The sequence below is a fragment of the Rhincodon typus genome, chromosome 2 (assembly GCF_021869965.1).
Source record: "Rhincodon typus isolate 14 chromosome 2, sRhiTyp1.1, whole genome shotgun sequence".
NCBI classification, from domain to species: Eukaryota; Metazoa; Chordata; class Chondrichthyes; order Orectolobiformes; family Rhincodontidae; genus Rhincodon; species Rhincodon typus.
The window spans coordinates 61,461,564-61,486,039 of NC_063333.1; the positions used below are offsets into that span (position 1 = coordinate 61,461,564).

A 24,476-nucleotide genomic window follows, 5' to 3' on the forward strand; every position below is an offset into this window, starting at 1 on the left:
GATCTAGGCCCGAAACGTCAGCCTTCCTGCTCCTATGATGCTGCTAGGCCTGCTGTGTTCATCCAGCTCTACACCTTGTTATCTCAGATTCTCCAGCATCTGCAGTTCCTACTATCTCTGATAAAATACCGGAGTCTGGTCCACCATACAATCGTGGCTGATATGTTTCTCAACCCCATTTTCCTGCCTTCTCCCCGTAATCCTTGATCTTCTTATTAATCAAGAATCTCTCTCTCTTTCTCTTTAAAAATAGACAATAATTTGGCCTCCACGGTCTTCTGTGGCAATGTGTTCCACAGATTCACAACACTCTGGCTGAAGAAAACACAAATATAGTTTTATTTTGATTTTTCACGCAAACACTAAAAAGGCAACTCAACATCTTACTATTTTGATGCCTGTGTCAGATAGTTCAGAATACTCCAGAGCACAATTGATGGTTAACCTGTCAGTTTTTGTTGTTGATAGGATCTGAGGCTCAGCTTTTGAAGCTCAAATTCTTCCAAGTAGCTTCTGATAACACTGAAGCCAATGTCATATCAGGCATGGCAACTAACTTGATCTTGCCTCCAGGAAGTTATTTTATCTGGTGCAGTAATGCTCATGTTATCTCCTACAACATAAGAAACATAAGACACTGAAGAATCCAACAGCAGCTTGCTACAGCTAACCATTACATACACACATTATATTTCTCAGGCACATACATGAACTGACTAACATTAAGTGATTAGTTGCTACAAAAATCATGCCTCTAGTGACGTACAATGCTTCAAGTGATCCCGGGGTTGAACGGAGATTAAGATCTATAAACGCCTCAGGTCACGTGCTATGATTTGGTACATTAGCTTGTCTCTTAATGGTATATTGACTGTAAGATATAACACAATACCAGTTCTGGGCAAGGAACAGTGGAATGGTTACTAGTGCTTTGCTAAAATGCTGTCTATTTTAGAAGCATCCTAATGCAAGTGGACAATGTGTGAACCGATGCTCTTGTCAATCGATATTTCGTTCTTCCAGTCTTAGATAATGAAATCTTGCCCCTATTGACCAAACATTAACTCTGTATCAAGTAAAAAATGAAACCTGATTACACGAACTTCTCAGCACTTTGTTCTTAAAATTTAAACATGGTGATGATTTGTATCCATATTAGCCAACTAATGAAAGAAAATTCTGACTAAAATACAGATCAACTTATACTCTTCTTTCCCATCTTGCCTGGCAGATCTAGGACAAATGGGGCTAGAAATGAGCTGGGAAACATCTCAGAAGGGTAGGTGTAGTAGTATAGCATGTAGTATTACAGGTTAACAGATACAAAGTAAATTCAGAAAAGCATGATCTCCACTATGTTTCCCAAGAGAAGCTCTGCTTTAAGATGTCTGCACTAGCTATGACAGCCCTGATACGTTGGGAAAGAAGGTTGTAGGGAATTCTGGCTACACATAACCTTGGCATGATAGAGCAGCATCCATCACCTCTGTAGACTGATTCAATTCCCCAGCACAAGCCCAGGGAGCCCATTGTCAGTATGTGCAAAACCTCGGGATTGAAAAGCTAGTGGAAGCCAGTGGGATCCTTTGTGAGATGAACTTCCTGCCACGTCAATGATATCCTGAAAATGTGGGTTTGAGCCTAGATCAGAAATTCTTTTGTAATTTTAACAAGCAGATTACATGCAAAGAAAAAGACTTCTTTGTAAAATGTTATGCCAATTACACAATAGAAAGTTCGATATATAATGACAGTATATCTACACAGAGAACAAAATAAACAAGCTTCCAGATTTATGCTGGTATAGAAATGTCATAATAATCTTCAAAGAATCAAATTTTCTTCATAAGCGAGGCAACAATGTTAAGACTACTGTTCTCTGATGTACTGCCAAGACAAATTATCCTTTGAAGTTCTTACTGGACTTGGTATAGACTTTTTATATACTAGTTAGCAAAGGTAAACTACAATGTCCAATTAAATGGTAATGCCATTTCCCACAGAATAGTACCAAATAGTTATCTTTACATTATAAAAGCAGTCTGTAAATGTTCAGAGCATCTTTACAAGTGCAGTTACCATGATCACTACATCAAAATATCCAGACGGACTGGTTGGTGTCCTTTCCCACAATCTGAGCGTCGATTCAAATTCAGACATTGTTTCTAGGATAAATGTTCCCGAACTGCATTAGTTTTGTGCGAATGTGTTTGACAGTTTCAAAAAAAGTAAACAGCACAAAACTGTCTATTGTGATAATATGTTAGCATCCTCACATTAGGAGCTATAATGGTGTAGTTATAGAGTCATACAGCACAGAATCAGACCCTTCGGTCCAACAGGTCCATGCCAAACATAATCCCAAACTAAACTAGTCCCACCTGCCTGCTCCTGGCCCATATCCCTATTCATTTTGTTTGTTTTTGTATGTTAATAAAACAAAATGGAAAAAAATCTTATATTAGTAAACTATAATGACTATAATAACTGTAAAACTGTAAAAAAAACTATAATAAATCTTTAACTAAACTTGCAATCCCAGGAGCAGCATGAAGCTTAAGAATATGGGGATCCTGTTAAGCTCTCTTAAGGGGTGAATCATAACTCAAACAAATACATATAAAAACCTTCAATTATTTCATTGTTACAAGCTTGTACTACTGAATAATTTGGCATACTGGTGATAGCAACAATGCTGTACTTTAAGAGCTCATTAGCATAATCGTGGCAGCATTTAATTTAGTGCCAAAGCAAAACAATATACTTATAATTCTATTTAGCATGGGAATGCTTAAATTTCACTTCCAAATTCCAGCTGGGTCAGAAAGGACCCAATGGAATGAATTTCCATACAAAAGAATCAATTTTAAAGATGCAAAGGAGCGCTTTATTGAGGTTGTTGTGCTTTCTTAAACAATCTTTATATAAAAGCTTATTTATTTATTTCATTCAGCATAAATTCTTATGTAATAATGCCTACCAAAGTGACTAGCATAACACATTAAACTTAAAATGCAGATCACAACCTGATACAAAAATTGCAAAATCTCCTTATTTGCAGGAGTAGCCCATTCAGACCATTGAGCCTACCCCATCAATCTAAATCATCGCCTCAATAACACTTTTTCACACTATCTCCAAAAATCTATTATCGCGTTGAATGATTGAGCTTCCGCTGCCTCTGGAGTAAGGCATTCCAAAGATTGACCCCCTTTGGGTGAATAAATTCCTCCTCATCTGTCTTAAATGGCCTAGCATTTATCCTGAGATTATGGCTCTAGAGTTACTAATAAGGGGAAACATCCACCCCACAGGAATTTTGTATGTTTCAATTAGATCATCTCCTATTCTTTGGGACTTTAAAGAATAGAAACTATGTTTCTTCAAACTGTCCTCATAAAAATATCTCTTCATACCAGGGATTACTTTGGTGAACCATGATTGAACTCCTTCTAGGGCAAGTACATCCATAAGGACACCAAACTGCACATAATACTCCAGGTGAGGGCTGATAAATGCTCTACACAACTGGAACCAGACATCTTTATTCCTGTACTTAAATCTCCTCTAAATGAATGTCACAATCTTGTTTGTCCATTCTAATTGCTTGCTGTACCTGTATGCCAGCTTTTAGTAACTCACGGATAAGGACACCCAGATCTCTTTGGGCAACTGCACTTCCTGTCCTCTCACCACTTAAGAAATATTCTATCTTCCTGTTGTTTTTTTGCAGCAGTGAATAACTTTGCCCTTTTACGCGTAATGTTGCATCTGCTATCTTCCAGTCCATTCACTAAACCTCTCCAAGCCTCCTTGCACCCTCATCACAACTTACATTCCCACTCAGCTTGGTGTCATCAGCAAATTTGGAAATATTACAACTGCACCCCACATCCAAATCACTTCTATCAGTTGCAAACAGTTGTGAATCTAGTACTGACGCTTGTGGTACCCCAATAGTAACAGTCTGCCATCCTGAGAATGGTCAGTTTATTCTTACTATCTGCTTTCTGTCGATTAACCCATTCTCAATCCATACTAGGGTATTCCCTCCAATCCTATGAACGCTAATTTTATTTACTACCCTCTTGTTCCAAACATAAATTATTTAAGAGATAAAATGGAAGTCTTATTATCCTACAGTGAGGTTCTAGATTTGACTGCCCCCCACCCCCACAACCCCATGCTGTGGTAATTGGTCTTAGATGTGGTAATAATAAGAATAAACTACTCTCACTATTTCAGCGTGAGAGGGGGAGTTAAAAAAAATTTCCCCTGACTGCTAGGGAGCACATTCTGGTAGAATATTCAGAATTAATTCACCTATGATTGTATATTCTTCCCATTCACTGCTTGGAACAAACTTCCAACATTAAGTTACTAGATTCACCCCAAAAAAGGCATTCAGCGAAGGCTTAGTGTGCTCACAATATCGATGTTAATATACCCCCACACCAATGTTTGGATAGACAAAATATTTGAAACAGAAGGGACAGAAGATGCTTGAAAACAAAACTGGAAATGAGATATTCTTGGATTTGCTTTTCAACCATACATTTAACAAGTTCACTGAACATATTGCTTTGTTCAATAAAGGGCCTGCAGCTACTTCAGATGAATATCAACAGTGTTCATGTCACACCTCTATGTTGATGTGACTGTAATTCAACCATTTTTTGTATTTGCAATAGCATCACTTAAAAAAAATGTTCTGTTGGATGAATGTGTTATTATTGATTAGCCCATTTCTGCTGTATAGACTCTACGCGGTAGACTGTAGATCAAACTCATGATTGTTTACACTGCTCAAAGTGAAGACTTTGCTTCAAAGTCATCGTGATCCATCTAACATTTTGAAAATTAATTTTCCTTCCGTGAGTATTAAAACAAGCAGGAAGAGAATATTAATAATGCTTATGAGATCAATTCAACAGCCTTCTGTTACCCTCCAGATGTATGCACAACTGCTTTATATTGAGCACCTACTAACAGGGATCAAGAGAAAATGAAAGATTAAAAATGTTTATCTAGTGATAATAAAATTAATGTCAACTGGCCAAGGAGTCTTAAATGCAGTACATCTCTACTGAAATGATTTTCATGAACACACTAAAATGACTGATGAAAGATTTGATAACAGCATTAACTATTAGTGATAAATAATAACTCAACAAGAATCAAATAAAACAAAGGTATGGACTACCGTTTTTGCGATGGTTGCATCAACGCAGATACTTTATCATCATAGAATTTCTTCATTGCAAATCTGTCAAGAGCTTGATCAGCACTGTAGCAAAATATGCAGAAGAGTGAAAATTTAGTAATCATCAGCTGACAATGAAGAACAAACTGAATGCTTAAGTGACGTAAATGGTTTAAGTTAAAATGCCAAAAAAGATGGCTATTCCAACAGTTAGTAAAATTGGACAATTAAACCATTAGAAAAGTTCTGGTCATGAATTGCCATAGATGGACATAGATGGGAAGATGTCATTTGTTTGCCCTCCATGTCTTTTAGCAGTTGTCTGTTGTACAGAAAGGGTAGGGACTGGAGGGGTCAAATCTTTAACATGAGATTAAAAGACAATATGGCTCATGAGTTCCATAAGCAAATAAAAATCTATGCACTTACATTTCAAATCTTAACTGGTAAAGAAAGTGCGCCTTTGAAATTATAAAGACTGTACAAACTTGTGTAAATTAAGATCATAATTCAGTTTAGGTTTCTTACCTTGCAGAAATGTTGGTGAAATGCATGTATGATGAAATAACCACTCCTATCCTCCCTTTGCCTCCCTAGAGAAAATAAACAGCACAAGTAAGACAGTTTTTTTGAACCACTAAAAACCACGAAATAAGATGTGTTAGCTGTTTCCACCACTTTTTTGCTGTGATTCTAAGTGGACAATGGGGGAAAATAGTATCAGAGTATATATGCTAATATCAGGTTATTTGTGATAATATTTGGTTGCATGTATTTGTTACATGCAGAACAAAAATGTCCCAAAAACAGGCTGCCCAATTACTGATGAGTCTTGAAATTGCAAAACCATGTAATGGGGACAGGACTTCATAGAATCACAGAAGTGTTATGGTGCAGGAGGAGGGAATTTGGCCCATCATGCCTGCACCAGTTCTTCAAACATACGTCATTACCCAGTGCCAATCTCCTGCTTTTCCCATACATTTGCACACAGTTTCTATTCAAATAGAAATTTTGTTCCCTGGCATGCATGCTTGAATAAAAATCTTTGCTTACTTGAATCCTGCAGACATGACAGTGGTCTTTTCAATACAGTAGTGATGTTTATAACATTTAAGGAGTTGCACAAGATCAAGTTGGGAGATTTTGCTTATCAACATCCAATTGTGGTGGAAAGTTTCTCACAGGGCTATTGCAAATGGCACATTCAATGAATAAACAACAAGCCACAAGATTGCAATAATTATTATTGAGAGGGGGCTAAGTGAAACACTGAAAATGAATTTGCTGGCACATGAACAGACGATTTCCCAGGAAAGTTTGCTCTCTATTGAAAGAAACATTGCTAATTAGAGCTGACTTTATTATTTTACAGTTGCAATAATTTGGAGATTTTATGCCACATGTTACAGTTGGCTTGGAGACTCAATGAAAGGAATAACTAGGGATGAAACTATTCATTTAACTGAACAGTATTAAATGTTATCTGATACGGACAGGACTTAACATCTAAAGTTTTCAGTCAAAATAAAGAACTCCCACTTAAACTCAATTAGAATTGAGCCTTTCTGGGAAAATGCGCCCTATCCATTCTATCAGCTTATCAGTTGTTCATGAGATTTTGTTCCGTTAAACTCACACAGCTTCTGATATTTAATTCTGATTAGACTTTACATAGCTCTAAACTTTCCTCCTTTCCTAAGAACTAGACCAAAAGCCGGGAGATGTAGCTTTAGCTCCACTTTGCCTTCTCTAAACTCTTTATTGCTGTGATAAAGCATCAGGGGTGGTTGTAGCGAGCTGAAATGGCCACTCTTCATATGAAACCTACACAGCAGGTATCTTTATTGTGGATGCCAACACAGCTGAACCTGCATTCTTATTACTCAGATCTAACAGGGATCAAAACCAAAAAGTGGGATCAATGGTTGATTCCTAGCTTTCTCCTTCTTTAACTGAAACACTGTAGCAAGCTGAAATTAGTTAACAAAGTAGGGATACTGTAGACCTGTCTACTTGGCTAGCAAAGAACCCTTGTCTATTTTTTGGATGAAACAATATAAAATACACATCTATTTATACAATTCCCCCAGAGTTCCCATTTAAAACTTTCAACACAATATTCACTGCATAATTAACTGTTCAAAGATACCCCTGACAAAAGCAGCACCATTTGGAATTGTAATTAGTTTAAGTAAACTATTTGCTTCCACTAAGATATATAGTCTTATTTGAAATTGATTATCAATTTGTTTAAATGCCAAACTTAAAAAAAGGCATGCAATTTTAAGGAAACGGTAAATGGACTTCAGAGTGACCAGCACTTGAGCTATCTTTAACACTGGCATCTTGGCATGTTAACCAACCTCAGCGTTTCACTACTGCTCATTGTCAGCTTAACTAAGAGATTGCAGTTCAGATCTTCCTAGGAACAACATTCGTCAGACTGCTGCTCAATTCGATCTTTCCCCTGCCTTAACGTTGCTCCATGAAATAACTGCACAGAGGCTAGTACCCCATCTCCAAGTCACCCTTTGTTCACATGTGTACAGTACATGGGCTCTGACAAGCTACTTCACAGCCAGTCCCTACAATGAGGAGGTTCTCTGAGTCTCCTGTTTATATCTATCAGCCAGGGCTCCCTGATTGGCCCAGGTCAAAGAGATCCACCTGGCCCAAGTTCCAATCACTACACTCCGCATTTCTTACCAGGTCTTCCAACCCCGGTTTTACCAGAAATTTGGAGTGCAATATCCATTGTAGAGCCCCACTGAAGCACAGTTGAGTCAGGGGAAGACAGAATGCTGCTGCTTTTCAGGCACTAGTTGTTGTTTGCCAAGTTTTAAGGTCAAGTGTGAATGTTACTGAACAGGTAAGGATATGGGGTGGACAGTGAGAATAATTGGGGTCTCAGTTCTCAAATTACCCAGTTACTAGACTAGTGTTTTTTCTGTCTAAAATTTTCTAGGGAAATATCCACATAAGTACCTTGGAACTGCCTGAAGTATCCAACTCTAGCTTGGAGTAGAAGATTTTTATGGAGGGTTGCAGGATGCTGGTGATTTTCCCATTGGTAATTAAAGCTTCTCAGGTAATTCCCATGGAACTTCCATGGGGGCCCAGCATACATCTCTGGTTGTATGCCCAGTCACTGATGATCCAAAGCCCAGAAGATTTGGACCATTTCTTTCGGGAAGTCACAGTATGTCTGTTACTGTAACTGAGCCCCTGGAAGACAGGAAGGCAGCGCAGGACCTGACTGCATTAGGAGCTACCCTTCGAATGTTTAACTAAACAAGATTTTAAGGTTGTAATGACTTAACAATTTTGATAGCCTGACACATCCCAACAATACAAATAGCTTCCAACATCAGCTTAAACCCTCTATTATAAAAACAAAACACTTTCTATCAAATCAATGAAGACTTCTTTCCAGATTCAAATACATCACTTTTCTGGAACAGACGGAGCAGAGCTTCACAAGTATATTCTGTTGAATGGGCAAGAACAGGCAAATAAAAACCTCCCAACCTAAAAAGAAATCACCTTTTTTAAAAAAAACTACAGCATTTAGAGTAGGCAAGTTCTAACACTCAGTCTTAACCAGGTGTGAGATATCTCAATCCCCTTGTTTAGAAATCTGAGGAATGTTGCCAAACATATCTTTGTTGAATGGATGTGTTCTATGCAAGTTGTCCCGTAAAAGGCAATGACAGTAATAATGATTGTAAGAAAGCATTCCCGGAAAACGTTATCTATCACCATTGCATTCGCTTAGTCCCTTAAGTACATCAACAGTCCTTGATTCAATGCAGCTTAATCATTAAATCAGATCATAATGCTGCCAACATTTTATTTTCCCTCATCAATTTATTAATTTATTTTTATTAACTATTTAATTTAGATGGCTTAAGGAACTGACATTGCAGTTGCATTAACAGATGGGAAACTGCAATGGGAAATTCTCTAGGATGCGATGGTTTAATGTCACATTAGATTTAGAACAACGGTGAGCATTCTTGCAACTTTTCCATGCATTGTGATGACCGGCTGACTAAAGGGAATATCTAGAAGAAAAAGTAAAAAGAACATACTGGTTCTCATTTTATTCTTTGCCCCCATCCTTAGCTATGGACTGGGGCAGGGGTTGGGCATGCTAGTCACCAACAGTACATGCTGTTGAACTGCCATCCTATCAGACATAACAAGGTGTAGAGCTGGATGAACACAGCAGGCCAAGCAGCATCAGAGGAGCGGGAAAGCTGACGTTTCGGGTCTGGACCCTTCTTCAGAAATGGGGGAGGGGAAGGGGGTTCTGAAATAAAGAGAGAGAGAGGGGGAGGCGGGTGGAAGATGGATAAAGGAGCAGATAGGTGGAGAGAAGACAGGTCAAAGAGGCGGGGGTGGAGCCAGTAAAGGTGAGTGTAGGTGGGGAGTTAGGGTGGGAATAGGTTAGTCCAGGGAGGATGGACAGGTGAAGGAGGCGGGATGAGGCTGGTAGGTAGGAGGTGGAGGTTGGGCTTGAGGTGGGAGGAGTGGATAGGTGGGAGGAAGGACGGACAGGTTAGGGAGGCGGGGACGAGCTGAGCTGGTTTTGGGATATGGTCAGGGGAGGGGAGATTTTGAAGCTTGTGAAGGCCATATTGATACCATTGGGCTGCAGGGTTCCCAAGCAAAATATGAGGCGCCTTTTCTGAAGAAGGGTCTAGGCCCGAAATGTCAGCCTTCCTGCTCGGCCTGCTGTGTTCATCCAGGTCTACACCTTGTTATCTCGAAATATGAGGTGCTGTTGCTGCACCACTCGGGTGGCATCATTGTGGCACTGGAGGCGGCCCAGGATAGACATGTCATCCAAGGAGTGGGAGGGGGAGTTGAAGTGGTTCGCGACTGGGAGGTGCAGTCGTTTGTCGTGAACCGAGCGTAGGTGTTCCACAAAGCGGTCTCCAAGCCTCCGCTTGGTTTCCCCGATGTAGATGATGCCACATCGGGAACAGCAGATACAGTATACCACATTAGCAGATGTGCAGGTGAACATCTACCAGACAGCCTTAACTGTGAAGTACCGGTAGATTATTCGGCTTTGAGGTATGACAGCATAGCTCAATTTTGTCCTCACTCAGTATGAAAACACTTTTGAGCAGAGGGCATAAAGTCACGTGAAGTCATTATGACAGACAAAGGTAGCAACTCAGAAGTTGCTGAGGGCAGACGACAAATAACCTTCCTGACTCATTAATGTAATGACAAATATTCAGATTCGTACTTCTTCATGATCTGCTTCGATTGCATCTAACTTCACTACATCTTTCAGCTTCAGCGTGCAATAATTTTCAACACAAGTCAAAGCAATGACAAAATTTAATTGCAACTCAAAGAGAGGAGGGGTTTGAGTTTGCAGACAATTTAATTGCAGTGGTCCATCAAGTCAGTAATAAAAAAAGAATAGATTACTGAAGCAGACACCAGGACACGAGATGGAGCACGAAGATCATGTTGGGGAACATGCAGTGATTGCACATTTTATGAAAAGATGTATCTCTCATACCTCACTGAATTGAAAGAAGATTTGCCTGATTTTTGTTACCAATTTAGACTTTGAACACAGCATACCACCAAAAATCACTGCATCCACCATCCCAATTGAATGTGACTATGCACTGGTAATTAATAATTACTCACAGTATAACAGTAACACAGTAAGAACCATGCATATGTTATCTTTCTTCAAGTCAGCATGGGCATGCATTCTGCACTGATACTGACAAGCTCAGTGAGTGTTCAGTATTCTTGGTAGCGTCTTTCTTTTGGAAATGTTAAATTAAAACCATGTCTTCTTAATCTGTGCATTCAGGTAGATGTTACGTTTTAAGCAAACAACAGAATTCTAGTCTGGAACTTTGTCCCTTCAATCAATACCACAGTTAAATCAATATTCCTGCAGTTTGCAGAGTGTGAAATGGCTTCAGAGAAAGGACAGAAACAAGAACTTCCATAATACAGAAATGGAACCACCACATCAGGAAATAACATCGTGCACTCATCTTTCACCAGTCCAAAAGACTATTCCCTCCCCAACAACTTGATCCACTCTTTAATCATCTCAAACATCTTTATATGTAAACACAGGAGGTTCAACATAATTTGTTTTATGTGCTCCTATCACACTGTCTCAGATCCCAATTGCTTGTTCTGAATGAAAGTGATTTCCTTGAACATCTTTCAATTCAGTATTCTACATTCATTCTTCAAAATTCAGTCTCTTCTATACTGGGGAGAACAAACGTAGATTGAATCATTACACCATTCAGTCCACAAGCTGAGCACAAATACTCGGTTGATTGCATTTCATTTTATTATTTATTGTTTTACAGGATCTAGACATCTCTGCCTGGGCCAACACTTATTTCCCATTTCTAATTATCCCTAATAGGACTCACAGTGCTATTAGGAAGGGCATTCTAAGATTAAGACTCGGCAATATTGAAGGAACACTAATGTAGTTCCAAGTCAGGATCATGCGTAGTTTGGATAGAACTTACAAGTGACGGTGTTCCAAAGAATGTGCTGTCCTTGTCCTACGAGTGACAGAGGTCACAATTTGAGAGGTGGTGGTGAAGGAGCTTTGATGAGTTGCTGCAGTACACACCGCTGTCACTGCGTCTCAGTTGTATGGGGAATCAGCATTGATAGTGTTTTGCCTTGGCTGGTTCAGTTTCAGGTTCTTGTCAATGGTCACCCCCAAGATGTTGTTAGTGGGGAATTCAGTATCAGCACTATTAGTAAATGTCTATATCATTCTGGTCTCTCTATGCCTCAATCTCATATACTGTTCTAAGCTCAGGAAGCGCTGCACCTCATCCCTTATTTAAGCATTTTACAATCTTCAGAGCTCAACACCAAATTCAACAGTTTCAGATCCTAACCTTTGTTCATTTTTTCTTTGACATATAGCAACTGTTAGCAATGACGCTGCTGTTACCATTTACATCTCCTGGAAACCTATCTCTTGGTTCTTTCCTCGTCCCATGACATTCCCTTCTCCCCTGCACAAACGTTCTTTTGGCACTTGATCACTACTGCTCACCACCTTATCTCAGACCTTCCCTTTTTTCCCTTCTCCCCTTCCACCTTTCCTCTGCCTCCATACTTGCATAAAACTGTTACTTTTCTAATAGTTTCTAGTCTGGTGGAAAGTCACAGACTTGAAACATTTGTTTATCTCCACAGTTGCAGCTGATGCTAGTCAGTAATTCCATCTTGCCCTTGCAAAGCTAGGAGGAGAAAGTTAATTCCTGCAATATTCTCTTTCAAGAAAATTTACAGAACTTGTCACATGAAGAACATAGAAAAATGAAAATAGCACATGCTTTGTAATAATCAAATCAAAGATACATGTACACATATAAACAAGCTTGAAAATTTAGAATTTGATATCAAATAGTAAAACTTAATTTAGGTGTGTACAGTTAAGCCCACATAGAAGAACATCTTGACCTTCATTTAACAAGTCATTCTACTCTGCTGAATACTGGTTTACTTTCAAAATCTGCACAAGCACATTGCATTGCCAAGTTTTCTCAGCCACGTTCTATGACTACATTATGGTAACCCACATTCTATTCTGTAGTTGTGTAGATTATACAGTGACACTTCCAAAGCACTTTTGGAAAAAATATAAAGTACCAGGTTTATAATGAGCCAATTTTTTTTGGAAAATATTGCAGCGCACCCACATATTTGCAATGTGCACAGATATGAAATGTGATGGAAATTTAGGCTTCTGTTCTTCAGTAGGCAACAGTTGTTAGGTTAATAATTTGAAGAACGTAGAACATAGAACAGTACAGCACAGTACAGGCCCTTCGACCCACGATATTGTGCCGAACTTTTACCCTAAACCTAAAATCTATCTTAAGGTCTAACTACCTTATACTATCATCCATATGCCTATCTATTAAACATAGACTTTAGATTAACAGATTTTTGTAAAGCAAGGTTATAGAGACAGGATGGAGCAGAAGCATATATTATCCATTACCTGATAATATAGTGGAACAGGCATGAGGGCCTGCATGGCCTATTCTAGTTATTAGGTTTTCCTGGCATAATTACTGTATTGGGGTATTCAATAGTTTAAAAATTGCCACTGCCAAATGGGTTTCCCATGTAATGTACATAGCAAGAGATTTGCTTGAGAGATTCATACCTCATCATTCCGTTTCAACGCTCTGTTGCATAGAGGCAAGTCCACAACGTTCCACTAAACCACACAGACTATTGCTAGCCTGTCTCCAGTTAATTGAACCTATGATACAATTGATTTCAGCATTTTTGGATAACTGAAATTTGGATGGTGCAAGGGAGGAGGGAATTTAGCTATGGCTTCTCATGAACGATCAACTCAAGAGATGCCAATTAGAAGCGCTGTATGTGTGTGGACTGTATAGCTTGACTGGAATGTCCATTTCATTGAAAAATTCATCAACATTCAGCAACGGACGCAGATGAGGACTACTAATTAAATGTGTGCAAAAGCATGAATATCGCTTTGAAGAAAGGGGAATAAAGTGGTGCAAACAAAATAGTTCAGAAAGTGTTGCCTTAAGATCCACAAGTCCTCTTTCATTAATGAGTCATATTTTGTTAATGAGTAAGAAACTGCAAGTTTTAGCAATGAAGGGATCATGGAATCTACCTGAAATAACTGCACCGAGTCCAGTATCCCGTCACCAAGTCACCCTTTGTTTAAATGTGCACAGTACACTGGCTGAGGCCAGCCAGCTCGGAGTCAGTCCCTGAACTGAGGGGATTCTAATCTCCTGTCTATATTGGTCAGCCAAGGCTTTCCTTATTGGCCCAGATTAACAATCCCAATAAATGAATTTATAGTCAATGAGGTCAACCTGGTTCCAATCACTACACTACCAACAATGTTCTTTACATTTTTTTTGAAAAAAACTTAAGTAGAATAAACACTGACTGTAGTTTTAGATTCTAAAATGACTAAGATATTATAAAGTCAGAGTTGTACAGCATGAAAACAGACCTTCAGTCCAACTCATCCATGCTGACCAGATATCCTAAATTAATCTAGTCCCATTTGCCAGCATTTGGCCAATATTCCTCTAAACCCTTCCTATTCACATTTTCATCCAGATGTGTTTTAAATGAACCATTTTCCACCACTTCTTCTGATAGTTCATTCCATACACGCACTGCTATCTACATGAAAAAGTTGCCCTTTAGGTCCTTTTTATATCTTTCCCCTCTCACCTTAAATGTATTACTTCAACAAAAAGCAAAATATACCTATGCAGTATTGTTTATGTTTTTATGAAATGCAAAATCAATGCAGAAACTAATGAGTAAATGGATCATTCATCTCCTAGCCATAATCTGATTGATATGGTTAGGTATAGCTTGCACCAATTATTCTAAGTAACCCCTTTGGCATGCGTGCCCAAAACCAGGGTCTTGAATTGACTATAACCATAGACGTATTCGTTGCTAAACACAATCTTACATTTCCTCCAAACACAGTGCAACTGACTGAAATAGAAAAATGAGAGCAAAACTAAAAGCAAAATTTAAACGATCTAAAACATTTTGTCATTAGTTTCACTAGTTAGAACTTCTTGAGTTTCACATTTAGTAAAATGATGGATTTTCAAAAGCTTTCAATTACAATGCTTTACATCCTGGATATATAATCTCTAACTGCATTTGATTGAAAAGAGCCAAAAAAGATAAACACAACTGATTTTAGAAAGTTTTCTTTCTTCCTTCACTAACTGGTGATTTATGTTTGGATAAGTTGCACAATTGTTGGCAGCTCAGCAGTACTTCACTAAAAAGTCATTATCAACCTTGACATTGAATTATTAAAATCTTCAAGCCATCCTGATCAATTCCCCCCACAGGTGGGCCTTCCAGCATGCCAACCAGGAAAAAGAATGTGGTCGGCACATGTTCCATGCTCCATGCTCTTTGCCTGATGATACAGAAATCACTTATGATGCCGTCTCTACCTCCTTGTCACCCAACTTACTCTCTATTCGCCGAAAACCTGAAATCAACTAAATCACCACAGGCTAAGGATCAAACCCAGTTTAGTAAACCACAAATTGCTTTTAATCACCACATTGAGGGTACTTCAATTCAACTTTGTACTGGGACTAGGCAATACATTATGTGCTACTTCTTTCATCTTGAAGACCTGGCTTTGATGGCAGCAACGTGTAATGAATTACACTTCTTCTCCCTGTGGAATCTGTAAAGATCCAACAGGAAATAAGATTGTGTTACGTCAAATCAATTTTTGTAGCTACAAGTTCCCAGCACAGTCTTACTCACAATTTGCCACTTATTGGGGCTAAGTCTATAATCACAATAATATGATTATGAGAATGGAAGCATTTTTCTGAGTTTGTCATTGAGGCAATATCAGTAAAATAGTGCAAAGAAAACTTTATCCTGTATCGAACCATTCTCTATTTGAGCTCAGAACAGTAGAACAATAACTACAAACAGTCTAAAAACAAATTCTACTCCACAGTATTAGCATCCCTCAGACAATAAATGTGACTGCACTACTGAGAGGCTTTTTTTCCCTATTTTCAAAACAGTCATGCTTACAATCTTTGGACCATATTGCCAATTCAGAAAAAAGGCAAGTTATTTTTGTAGCATGATAGAAAATATCTATTTCAAATCCAGTGAAGGCCCGTCGGGTATTTAGGAACTTTATAAGACAAAAGACAATGTTCATAAAGTAAATGATTACATACAAACATGAAAGAGTTAGAAATAAAAGTGCAGTATTAGTGTGGAATATGCTTACCCTGCAATGGATAACCACCACATGAAGTGGGTCATCGTTAATCCATGTCTCCATAGATTTGCATATGGTACACATTTTATCTAATGGTGGCGCATGGAGGTCAGGCCAACCTACATCCATCAGCTGAAACATGAAGCAAATTTTAGTTTCTCAAGGGTTAACAAAAGACATCTGGTAAAGTACTTTTTAAGATTATGTGCCTTGTTTTAAAGCAAAACTTCATATTTCAGAGTTGAATCTCAAATTAGCAAAATTGAAGGTGCTTATTCATCAAATTCTTCATAAAATTGGTCATCACAGAAGAACTGATAATGTTACACGCAATGTTTGCAAAACATTTAAAACTTTTAATATTTTAGAGCAACCACATAATTGCCATGTCTGCAATTTATTGTGCTTTGGAATAAATGTAAAATGAACTTTCTCCAAGTGTGAAATAATGAATGACAAACATAAAAGCACTTGTTTCTATCAACCATTTTACAACTGGAACTATTACTTCCAATAAAACTGCTACTTTTTAAAGAGTCATTTTGGATTTAAAAAAGATTACTTTAATGTTTAACTACATTTGTATGGGCAGAGCCATGTGAACCCTGGTCCATTAAAATGGATTTTAAAAAAACATGAATTCCCAACAGAAGTAGTGGGAATTCCTAAAACATGAGGTTTCAACCAATTTGATTACCAGTTGAAAATAACGGAAATTTCTGAAATTCTTAGATTGAAAAGAGTAAAAGTCAGTGCAACAAGGGAACTATTAAAACATGATAATAGTTTGAGGACGATGGGCTGTTAAAGGAAAACAGAACATGAAACATAAGGTGACTTATAGCAAATTAACAAAACTGGTCCACAAAAACTGTTTGCAGGTTTGAAAGGATCAAAAATTATGAAATACAATTTTCAAAACAGAAAGTTGGCAAAAAATAGAGCATTAAAATGAAGGGTAACTGGCATATGGTTGATGTAACTGCAAACAGTCATAAGAAAAACAGTATAAATGAGACATGTTTTTGCAGAGACAGGGGACTGAGTGACATGTAAGAATGTACAAATGGGAAGCTGAACAGTAAAATGTAAAGTTCCTCTAGGACTCTCAGGCCATTCCTGTTCCTAAATTGCTCGTATTCCTATTACACATGATAGGCATTCTTATAAATGAGTGTGTTTAATTTCTCCCCTCTTCTTTCACCAATGAGATCATCATTGCCTGGCATTTATGTGATGAGAATGTCACGTGTCAGCCCAAGCCTGAATAATATTGGCACAACTGCTTCAGTATCTGAGGAGTCGCGAATGGTGCTGAACATTGTGGAACCATCAGTGAACATCCCCACTTCTGGCCTTATGGTGGAGGGGAGGTTGTTGATGAAGCAGCTGTAGGTAGTTCAGCCTAGGACACTACCCTGAGGAACTCCTTCGGAGATGTCCTGGAGCTGAGATGACTGACCTCCAAAAATCGCAACCATCTTCATTTGCGCCAGGTATGATTCCAAACAGCAGAAAGATTTCCCCCTGATTTCCTTTGACACCAGTTTTGTGAAGACTTCTCAATGCCGCACTCCATCAAAAGCAACCTTGATGTCAATTTTCACCTCCCTTCTGGAATCCAGCTCTTTTATCCATGGTTGAAGCAAGGCTATAATGAGGTCAAGAGCTGAGTGGCCCTGGCAGAACCCAAACTGAGTGTCAGTGGGCAGGTTATTGCTAAGTAAATACTGCTTGCTAGCACTTTAACAACACCTTCAATCATTTTGCTGACTGCAAGTAAATTTGACAGCAATTAGCAGGGTTGAATTGATCCAGTGTTTTGTGGCCATGACATACCTAGGCAATTTTCCACATTGCTAGGTAGATGTCAATGTTGCAGCTGGACCAGAACAGTTTGTCTGGGGATGTGGTAATTTCTGAGGGCACATGTTTGCAGAATATGGCCAGAAACCATGATCTTTGCAGGAACCAGTGCCTTCAGCAGCTTCTTGATATCATGTGGAGTGAATCAGCTCAAGACTGGCATCTGTAATGCTGAGGAAATCAAGAGGAGGCAGTGTGGTACTTTCCCTTGGCACTTCTGCTTGAAGATGGTTGCAACTACTTCAGCTTTGCCTTTCACACTGATATTGGAGGCTCGCCATCATTGAGGATGGGGTCATTTGTTGAATTTCCTACCACCGTTCACGACTGGATGTGGCGGGACTGCAGAGCTTAGATCTGATCCATTGTTTGCGGGATTGCTTAGCTCTGTCTGTCATGAAGTGTTGACACTGCTTGGCAATCAAGTAGGCTTATGTCATGCCTTCAACAGGTTGACACAGGCACCTCTTTTTTGATATTCTTGTTGCTGCTCCTGGCATGCCTTCCTGCACTTTACATTGAACGAGGGTTGATTACCTAGTTTGACGGTCATTGTAGATTGGGGAATATGCCAGGCCATGAGGTTACAGATTGTGTTAAAGTAGAATTCTTCTGGAGCTGATGGCCCAGAGCACCTCATGGGTGCCCAGTTTTTATTTGCTGGTTTTGTTTGAAATCTGTCCTATTTAGCAAGCTGGCCAAGCTACAAAACATAATGGAAAGTATCCTCAGTGTCAGGATGGATCTTTGTCCGCACAAGCATTGCGGCATGTGGTCAATCCTACAAACCACTGTCAACAGAAAGACACTTCTGTGACAGGCAAACTGATGATGGTGATTTCCGTAGGATTTTATTTCTCTTGTTAATTCTCTCATAAGGTACCGCAGGCCCAGTCTAGCAACTATGTCCGTTAGGGCTCAACTAGCTCAGTCAGTAGCGGCATTACCAAGCCAAATCTGGGTGATGAACATTGAAGATGCCCAGACATTTTGTGGGCTGGCCATCCTCAGTGTTTTGTCCAAGAGGAGTACTAACTCAAGAGCTGAGGAAGGGAGTTGCTGGCATTCAGCAGGTGGTTTCCTTGCCCAGGTTTGACCTTCTTTCATTAGACATCTTGAGGTCCGGAGTGAATTCTGAGGACTCCCAGGTTAACTCCCTCTCAGTTGTGTAACACTAGGCCATCATCTCTGGTCAGTCTGTCCATCCAGTCACAGAGGACTTTGCCAGTATATTGGACATAGTCATACTAACCAAAGTACACATTACAGATCATGCCAGGTGGTTGCTTGACTGCTCTCTGGGACAACTCTCCTAATTTTGCCTCAAGCTCCCAGATGTTAATAAGGAGGACTTTGCAGGTCGATAAGGTTGGGTTTGCCATTGCCATTTCTAGTCGCTAGGTCAGTTCCAGGTGATCTGATGCACCGCTGGCATGAAATTTAGTGTTGCACACTTCTCAAGCACTGTTAATTCTCAAAGTGGTTCTGTCCAGAAATAAAATTGGAGCAAAGGATGAGAATTCATTTTCCTTTGGGATTCCCCATTTTCAAACAGGGCAGATGAAAAACAGACCAAAGAAGATTCCATTGTAAATCGTTGCCATTAAAGTCCTGTTATAGGTAAAACCATGTCACCATTGTTGATCAACAAAACAAGATTATTGTGCAAAAAACATATTCCAATTAGTTAAGAAGTTCATATTAAACATTTAATGCTGGGAAAATGTTGCTTATTTCATTATGACATTTTCTTGCATATTGTAATCGAGACTTAACATTCTCTACATTCAACTTTAAAATCTTACATTTATTTTAAGACCATTTAAAACTGTTTCTCAGCTTGTAAAAAGTGTAAATGTAGACAAGCAAATGGAGAAGTACGGCATAAATTGTTGTGGTAGTGGGTTCAGATGAGAAAAGATGAAAAATCTCAAGTATAGCATAGCCATCAGCATGAACTGGTTGGGCCAAATGGCTTGTTTCAGGGCCATACTGTATACCTTAAGTAATACTACCTCTTAGATAATAGTTCAATAAATGAGAGAATGTAAAATTTACCAGACAGAATGCAGATTTAAGTTAATCAAATGCACAAAACCCAAGAACAGCAGTAATTCTATACTTTAATAAATAGCATTACAAAGTTATAGCATTAGTCAGTCACGTGATATGTTACATACAGTATTGAAATTAAGGTTTGGAATCTTTTGACCAGGGGTTAGACACATACAAAACCATACTATGTAAAAATAAAGCAATGCTGTACCTTTGAGTTAAGCTTAGCAAGATCATATCTCCTTTCAGAAAGGTTGAATACCTGCTCAAAACAAAGGATTAAATTGGTCAATAAATTAAGAAAAATGATGATGTTTTACCAGCATTTGTAAAGCTTAAAAGTGTCCAAAGGTTCAACTGTAAAGACCACTCAATATAATGTGTTAATTTAATAGAAAACTCAATGTATTTCTTATTTGTCATAACATCACTTTATTTTTTACAATTTATTCCAGACTATTCTAAAACAATGGAAACTGCTGTTAATAAACTTTTGGAATAGATTTGTAGCTCGGGTTGTGGGTGTTGAGGTTGGTTGGCTCGCCAAGCTGGTTTCTTGTTTCGCAGACATTTCGTTACCACGCTTGGTAACATCCTCAGTACAGCCTCCGATGAAGCGTCGGTGTGTTTTCCCGCCTGATTTTTAAACTCTGGGGTCCCTTGAGATGGATTGCCTCACTTCCAGTTTTCCTTCGTAGTGGAATGAATATGGGGTCGAGTTCAATGTGTTTATTAATAGCATGCTTCGTGGGGTGCCAGGCTTCTAGGAATTCTCGTGCCTGTCTCTGCCTAGCTTGTCCCAGGGTTTTGGTTTTGTCCCAGTCAAAATGGTGGTTCTCCTTGTCCATGTGGATTGAGGTGAGTGAGTACTGGTCGTGTCCTTTTGTAGTCAGTTGGTGTTCATGTACTCTTGTTGTTAGTTTCCTTCCAGTTTGTCCAATGTAGTGTTTCTCACAGTCACTGCAGGGGATCTTGTAGATGACATTGGTCCTGTCCGTGGTGGGGAGTGGGTCTTTAGTTTGGGTGACCTGTTGTCATAAGGTTGACGTGGGCTCGTGTGCCACCCTGATGCCCAGCGGTTGTAGGAGTCTTATGGTGAGTTCCGACGTGTTCCTGATGTTAGGTAGTATGATTAGTGTGTCCCGGCGTGTAGTATCTTTCTGATGTTGATCGTGTAGGCATCTTCTGACCCAGTTCTTTGGATATCCATTATCCTTGAACACTTGGAAGAGGTATTCTTCTTCCTCTTGGCGTAGTTCCGTGTTGCTGCAGTGTTGTTGCCCTTTTAAACAGTTTTCGCACGCAGCTTCGCTTGTGCACGCTGGGATGGTTACTGTTGAAGTTCAGTACCTGGTCTGTGTGTGTGGCTTTTTGGTGTACTTTTGTTTGCAGTTCCCCATTTGTCTTGCGCTCCACCATGACGTCCAGGAATGGGAGCTGATTGCTCTTCTCCTCCTCTTTGGTGAATTTTATTCCGGCGAGGGTGTTGTTTATATGTTTATGTTTCTCCTCTAATTTAGTCTGTTTAATGATGACAAAGGTGTCGTCCACGTAGCGTATCCATAGTTTTGGTTGGATTTGCGGGAGGGCCGTCCTTTCTAGTCTTTGCATCACTGCTTCTGCTGTGAGTCCAAAGATAGGCGATCCCATCGGTGTCCCGTTGATTTGCTCGTATGTTTGGCCGTTGAAAGTGAAGTGGGTGGTGAGGCATAGGTCCAATAGATTTGACCATGTTGTCCTTAGAGATGGTTTCACTGGGGTCTTGCTCTTGTTCCAGTAGTGTTGTCATTGTTTCCCTTGCTAGTGGTATGTCTATTGATGTAAATAAGGCAGTGACATCAAAAGATATCATGGTCTCTTCGTCGTCTATCCTTATGTCTTTGATGGAGTTGAGGAATTCTTGGGCTGAGTGGATAGAGTGGGGTGACTTGTTGACTCGGTGCCTGAGTCTCCTTTGTAGTTCCTTGGCTAATCCGTGCGATGGAGTGCCTGGTAGGGGGACTACGGGTCTGACGGGGGCTTCCGGCTTGTGCACTTTAGGGAGGCCATAGAATCGGGAGACTTCTCAAGAACGAAACTCAAAGGAACCAACACACCCCGAGAGACCATGATATCTTTTGATGTCACTGCCTTATTTACATCAATAGACATACCACTAGCAAGGGAAACAATGACAACACTACTGGAACAAGAGCAAGACCCCAGTGAAACCATCTCTAAGGACAACATGGTCAAATCTATTGGACCTATGCCTCACCACCCACTTCACTTTCAACGGCCAAACATACGAGCAAATCAACGGGACACCCATGGGATCGCCTATCTTTGGACTCACAGCAGAAGCAGTGATGCAAAGACTAGAAAGGACGGCCCTCCCGCAAATCCAACCAAAACTATGGATACGCTACGTGGACGACACCTTTGTCATCATTAAACGGACCAAGTTGGAGGAGAAACACAAACATATAAACAACACCCTCGCCGGAATAAAATTCACCAAAGAGGAGGAGAAGAACAACCAGCTCCCATTCCTGGACGTCATGGTAGAGCGCAAGACAAATGGGGAACTGCAAACAAAAGTACACCAAAAAGCCACACACACAGACCAGGTACTGAACTTCAACAGTAACCATCCCAGCGCACACAAACGAAGCTGCGTGCGAACACTATTTAAAAGGGCAACAACACTGCAGCAACACGGAACTACGCCAAGAGGAAGTAGAATACCTCTTCCAGGTTTTCAAGGATAATGGATATCCAAAAAACTGGGTCAGAAGATACCTACACGAACAACATCAGAAAGATACTACATGCCCCGACACACTCATCACACTACCCTACATCAGGAGCATGTCGGAACTCACCACAAGACTCCTATGGCCACTGGGCATCAGAGTGGCACACAAGCCCACGTCAACCCTACGACAGCTGCTCATCCAAACTAAAGACCCACTCCCCACCACGGACAGGACCAATGTCATCTACAAGATCCCCTACAGTGACTGTGAGAAACACTACATCGGACAAACTGGAAGGAAACTAACAAGAGTACATGAACACCAACTGACTACAAAAAGACACGACCAGTACTCACTCATCTCAATCCACATGGACAAGAACAACCACCATTTCGACTGGGACAACACCAAAATCCTGGGATAAGCTAGGCAGAGACAGGCACGAGAATTCCTAGAAGCCTGGCACTCCACGAAGCATGCTGTTAATAAACACATTGAACTCGACCCCATATTCATTCCACTACAAAGGAAAACTGGAAGTGAGGCAATCCATCTCAACGGACCCCAGAGTTTAAAAACCAGGTGGGAAAACACACTGACGCTTCAACGGAGGCTGCACTGAGAACGTTACCTAGCAGGGTAATGAAACGTCTGCGAAACAAGAAACCAGCTTGGCGAGCCACCAACCTCAAAACTGCTGTTAACTTAAAGATTATTCATAATCATAAAAGTTCTGGTTTAATCCATCATTTTCTGTACTATTTTTACCATATACATTCTACTAAAACACACTCCAGTGAGTCATCTATCTTTATTTAACAATTCTCCAAAGTTTTTTTTCACAAAGTGTACCACAAATCAGACAGCTCAGACAAGGCCCTTTGGCCCATCGAGTCTGCACCAACTCAACTACAATAAATGTACCCAAGTCCCACTTTCCAGCACTTAGCTCATAACTTTGAATATTATGTCATTTGAAATGCTCATTCACACACATTTTAAAGTTGAGAGTTTTTCTGCCTCAACTATCCTCTAGACTCTGCATTCTAGACTCTGGGTGAAAATGTTTTTCCTCAAATCCCCTCAAAACCTCCTGCCTATCACCTTAAAATTATGACCCTTTGTTATTCACCCTTCAACTAAGCAGACTACTTGTCCATATCCCTTATTCGCCTTATTCAGGTGCCCTCTCAATCTTTTCTGTCCAAAGAAAGCAATTTGAGCTTATCCAGGCTCTCTTCACAGTTGAAATGCTTTATCATGGGCAACATACTGGTCAATCTCCTCTGCACTCCCTCTCCAATGATGAGTTGACCAGAATTGCACATACTATTCCAGCAATGGCCTAACCAAAGTCCTATACAGCTCCAGAATAACCTTCCTGCTCTTATAATCAATGCCACAACTAATATAAAGGCATGTTTCCCATATGCCTTAACAACTACCCTTTTACCCTGTCCTGCTGCCTTCAGGGATCTGAGGGCAAACACCCAAAGATCCCTCCATTCCTCTGAGCTTCTTAGTGTCCTACTTCTCGAGAGCTCCCTTCAGATGGTATTCCATAAAATGTGGGCTCTTCCAAATGAGATAGCAGCAGGCCAAAGCACCTAAATCCATCCAACCCCAACACATTTTGTTGGGTCAGAGGTCACTTATTATGCAGTAGGATTTCAAATGGCAACTGAGAACCCATCACCAGAAGAAAGCCCTTCCCCAATCTCAAAAGGCAATCCCTTTCTCACTGAAGTGCAACTTATCTGCATTTATTGTACAGGCATCATGG

General features: G+C 39.8%; 1 protein-coding gene across 1 annotated transcript in view; it reads right to left on the reverse strand.

The window, feature by feature from the left end:
* The window catches only part of LOC109927512 (tensin-3), a 381,339-nt gene that overhangs the window by 107,337 nt on the left and 249,526 nt on the right, over positions 1-24,476 (reverse strand). Inside the window, exons 8-11 of the mRNA XM_048608151.1 lie at positions 20,167-20,217; positions 16,044-16,166; positions 5,732-5,796; positions 5,204-5,287 (exon numbers count right to left, since the gene is read on the reverse strand). Of these exons, the coding sequence (XP_048464108.1) occupies positions 5,204-5,287; positions 5,732-5,796; positions 16,044-16,166; positions 20,167-20,217 (323 nt within the window). The remainder of the gene's footprint in view (positions 1-5,203; positions 5,288-5,731; positions 5,797-16,043; positions 16,167-20,166; positions 20,218-24,476) is intronic.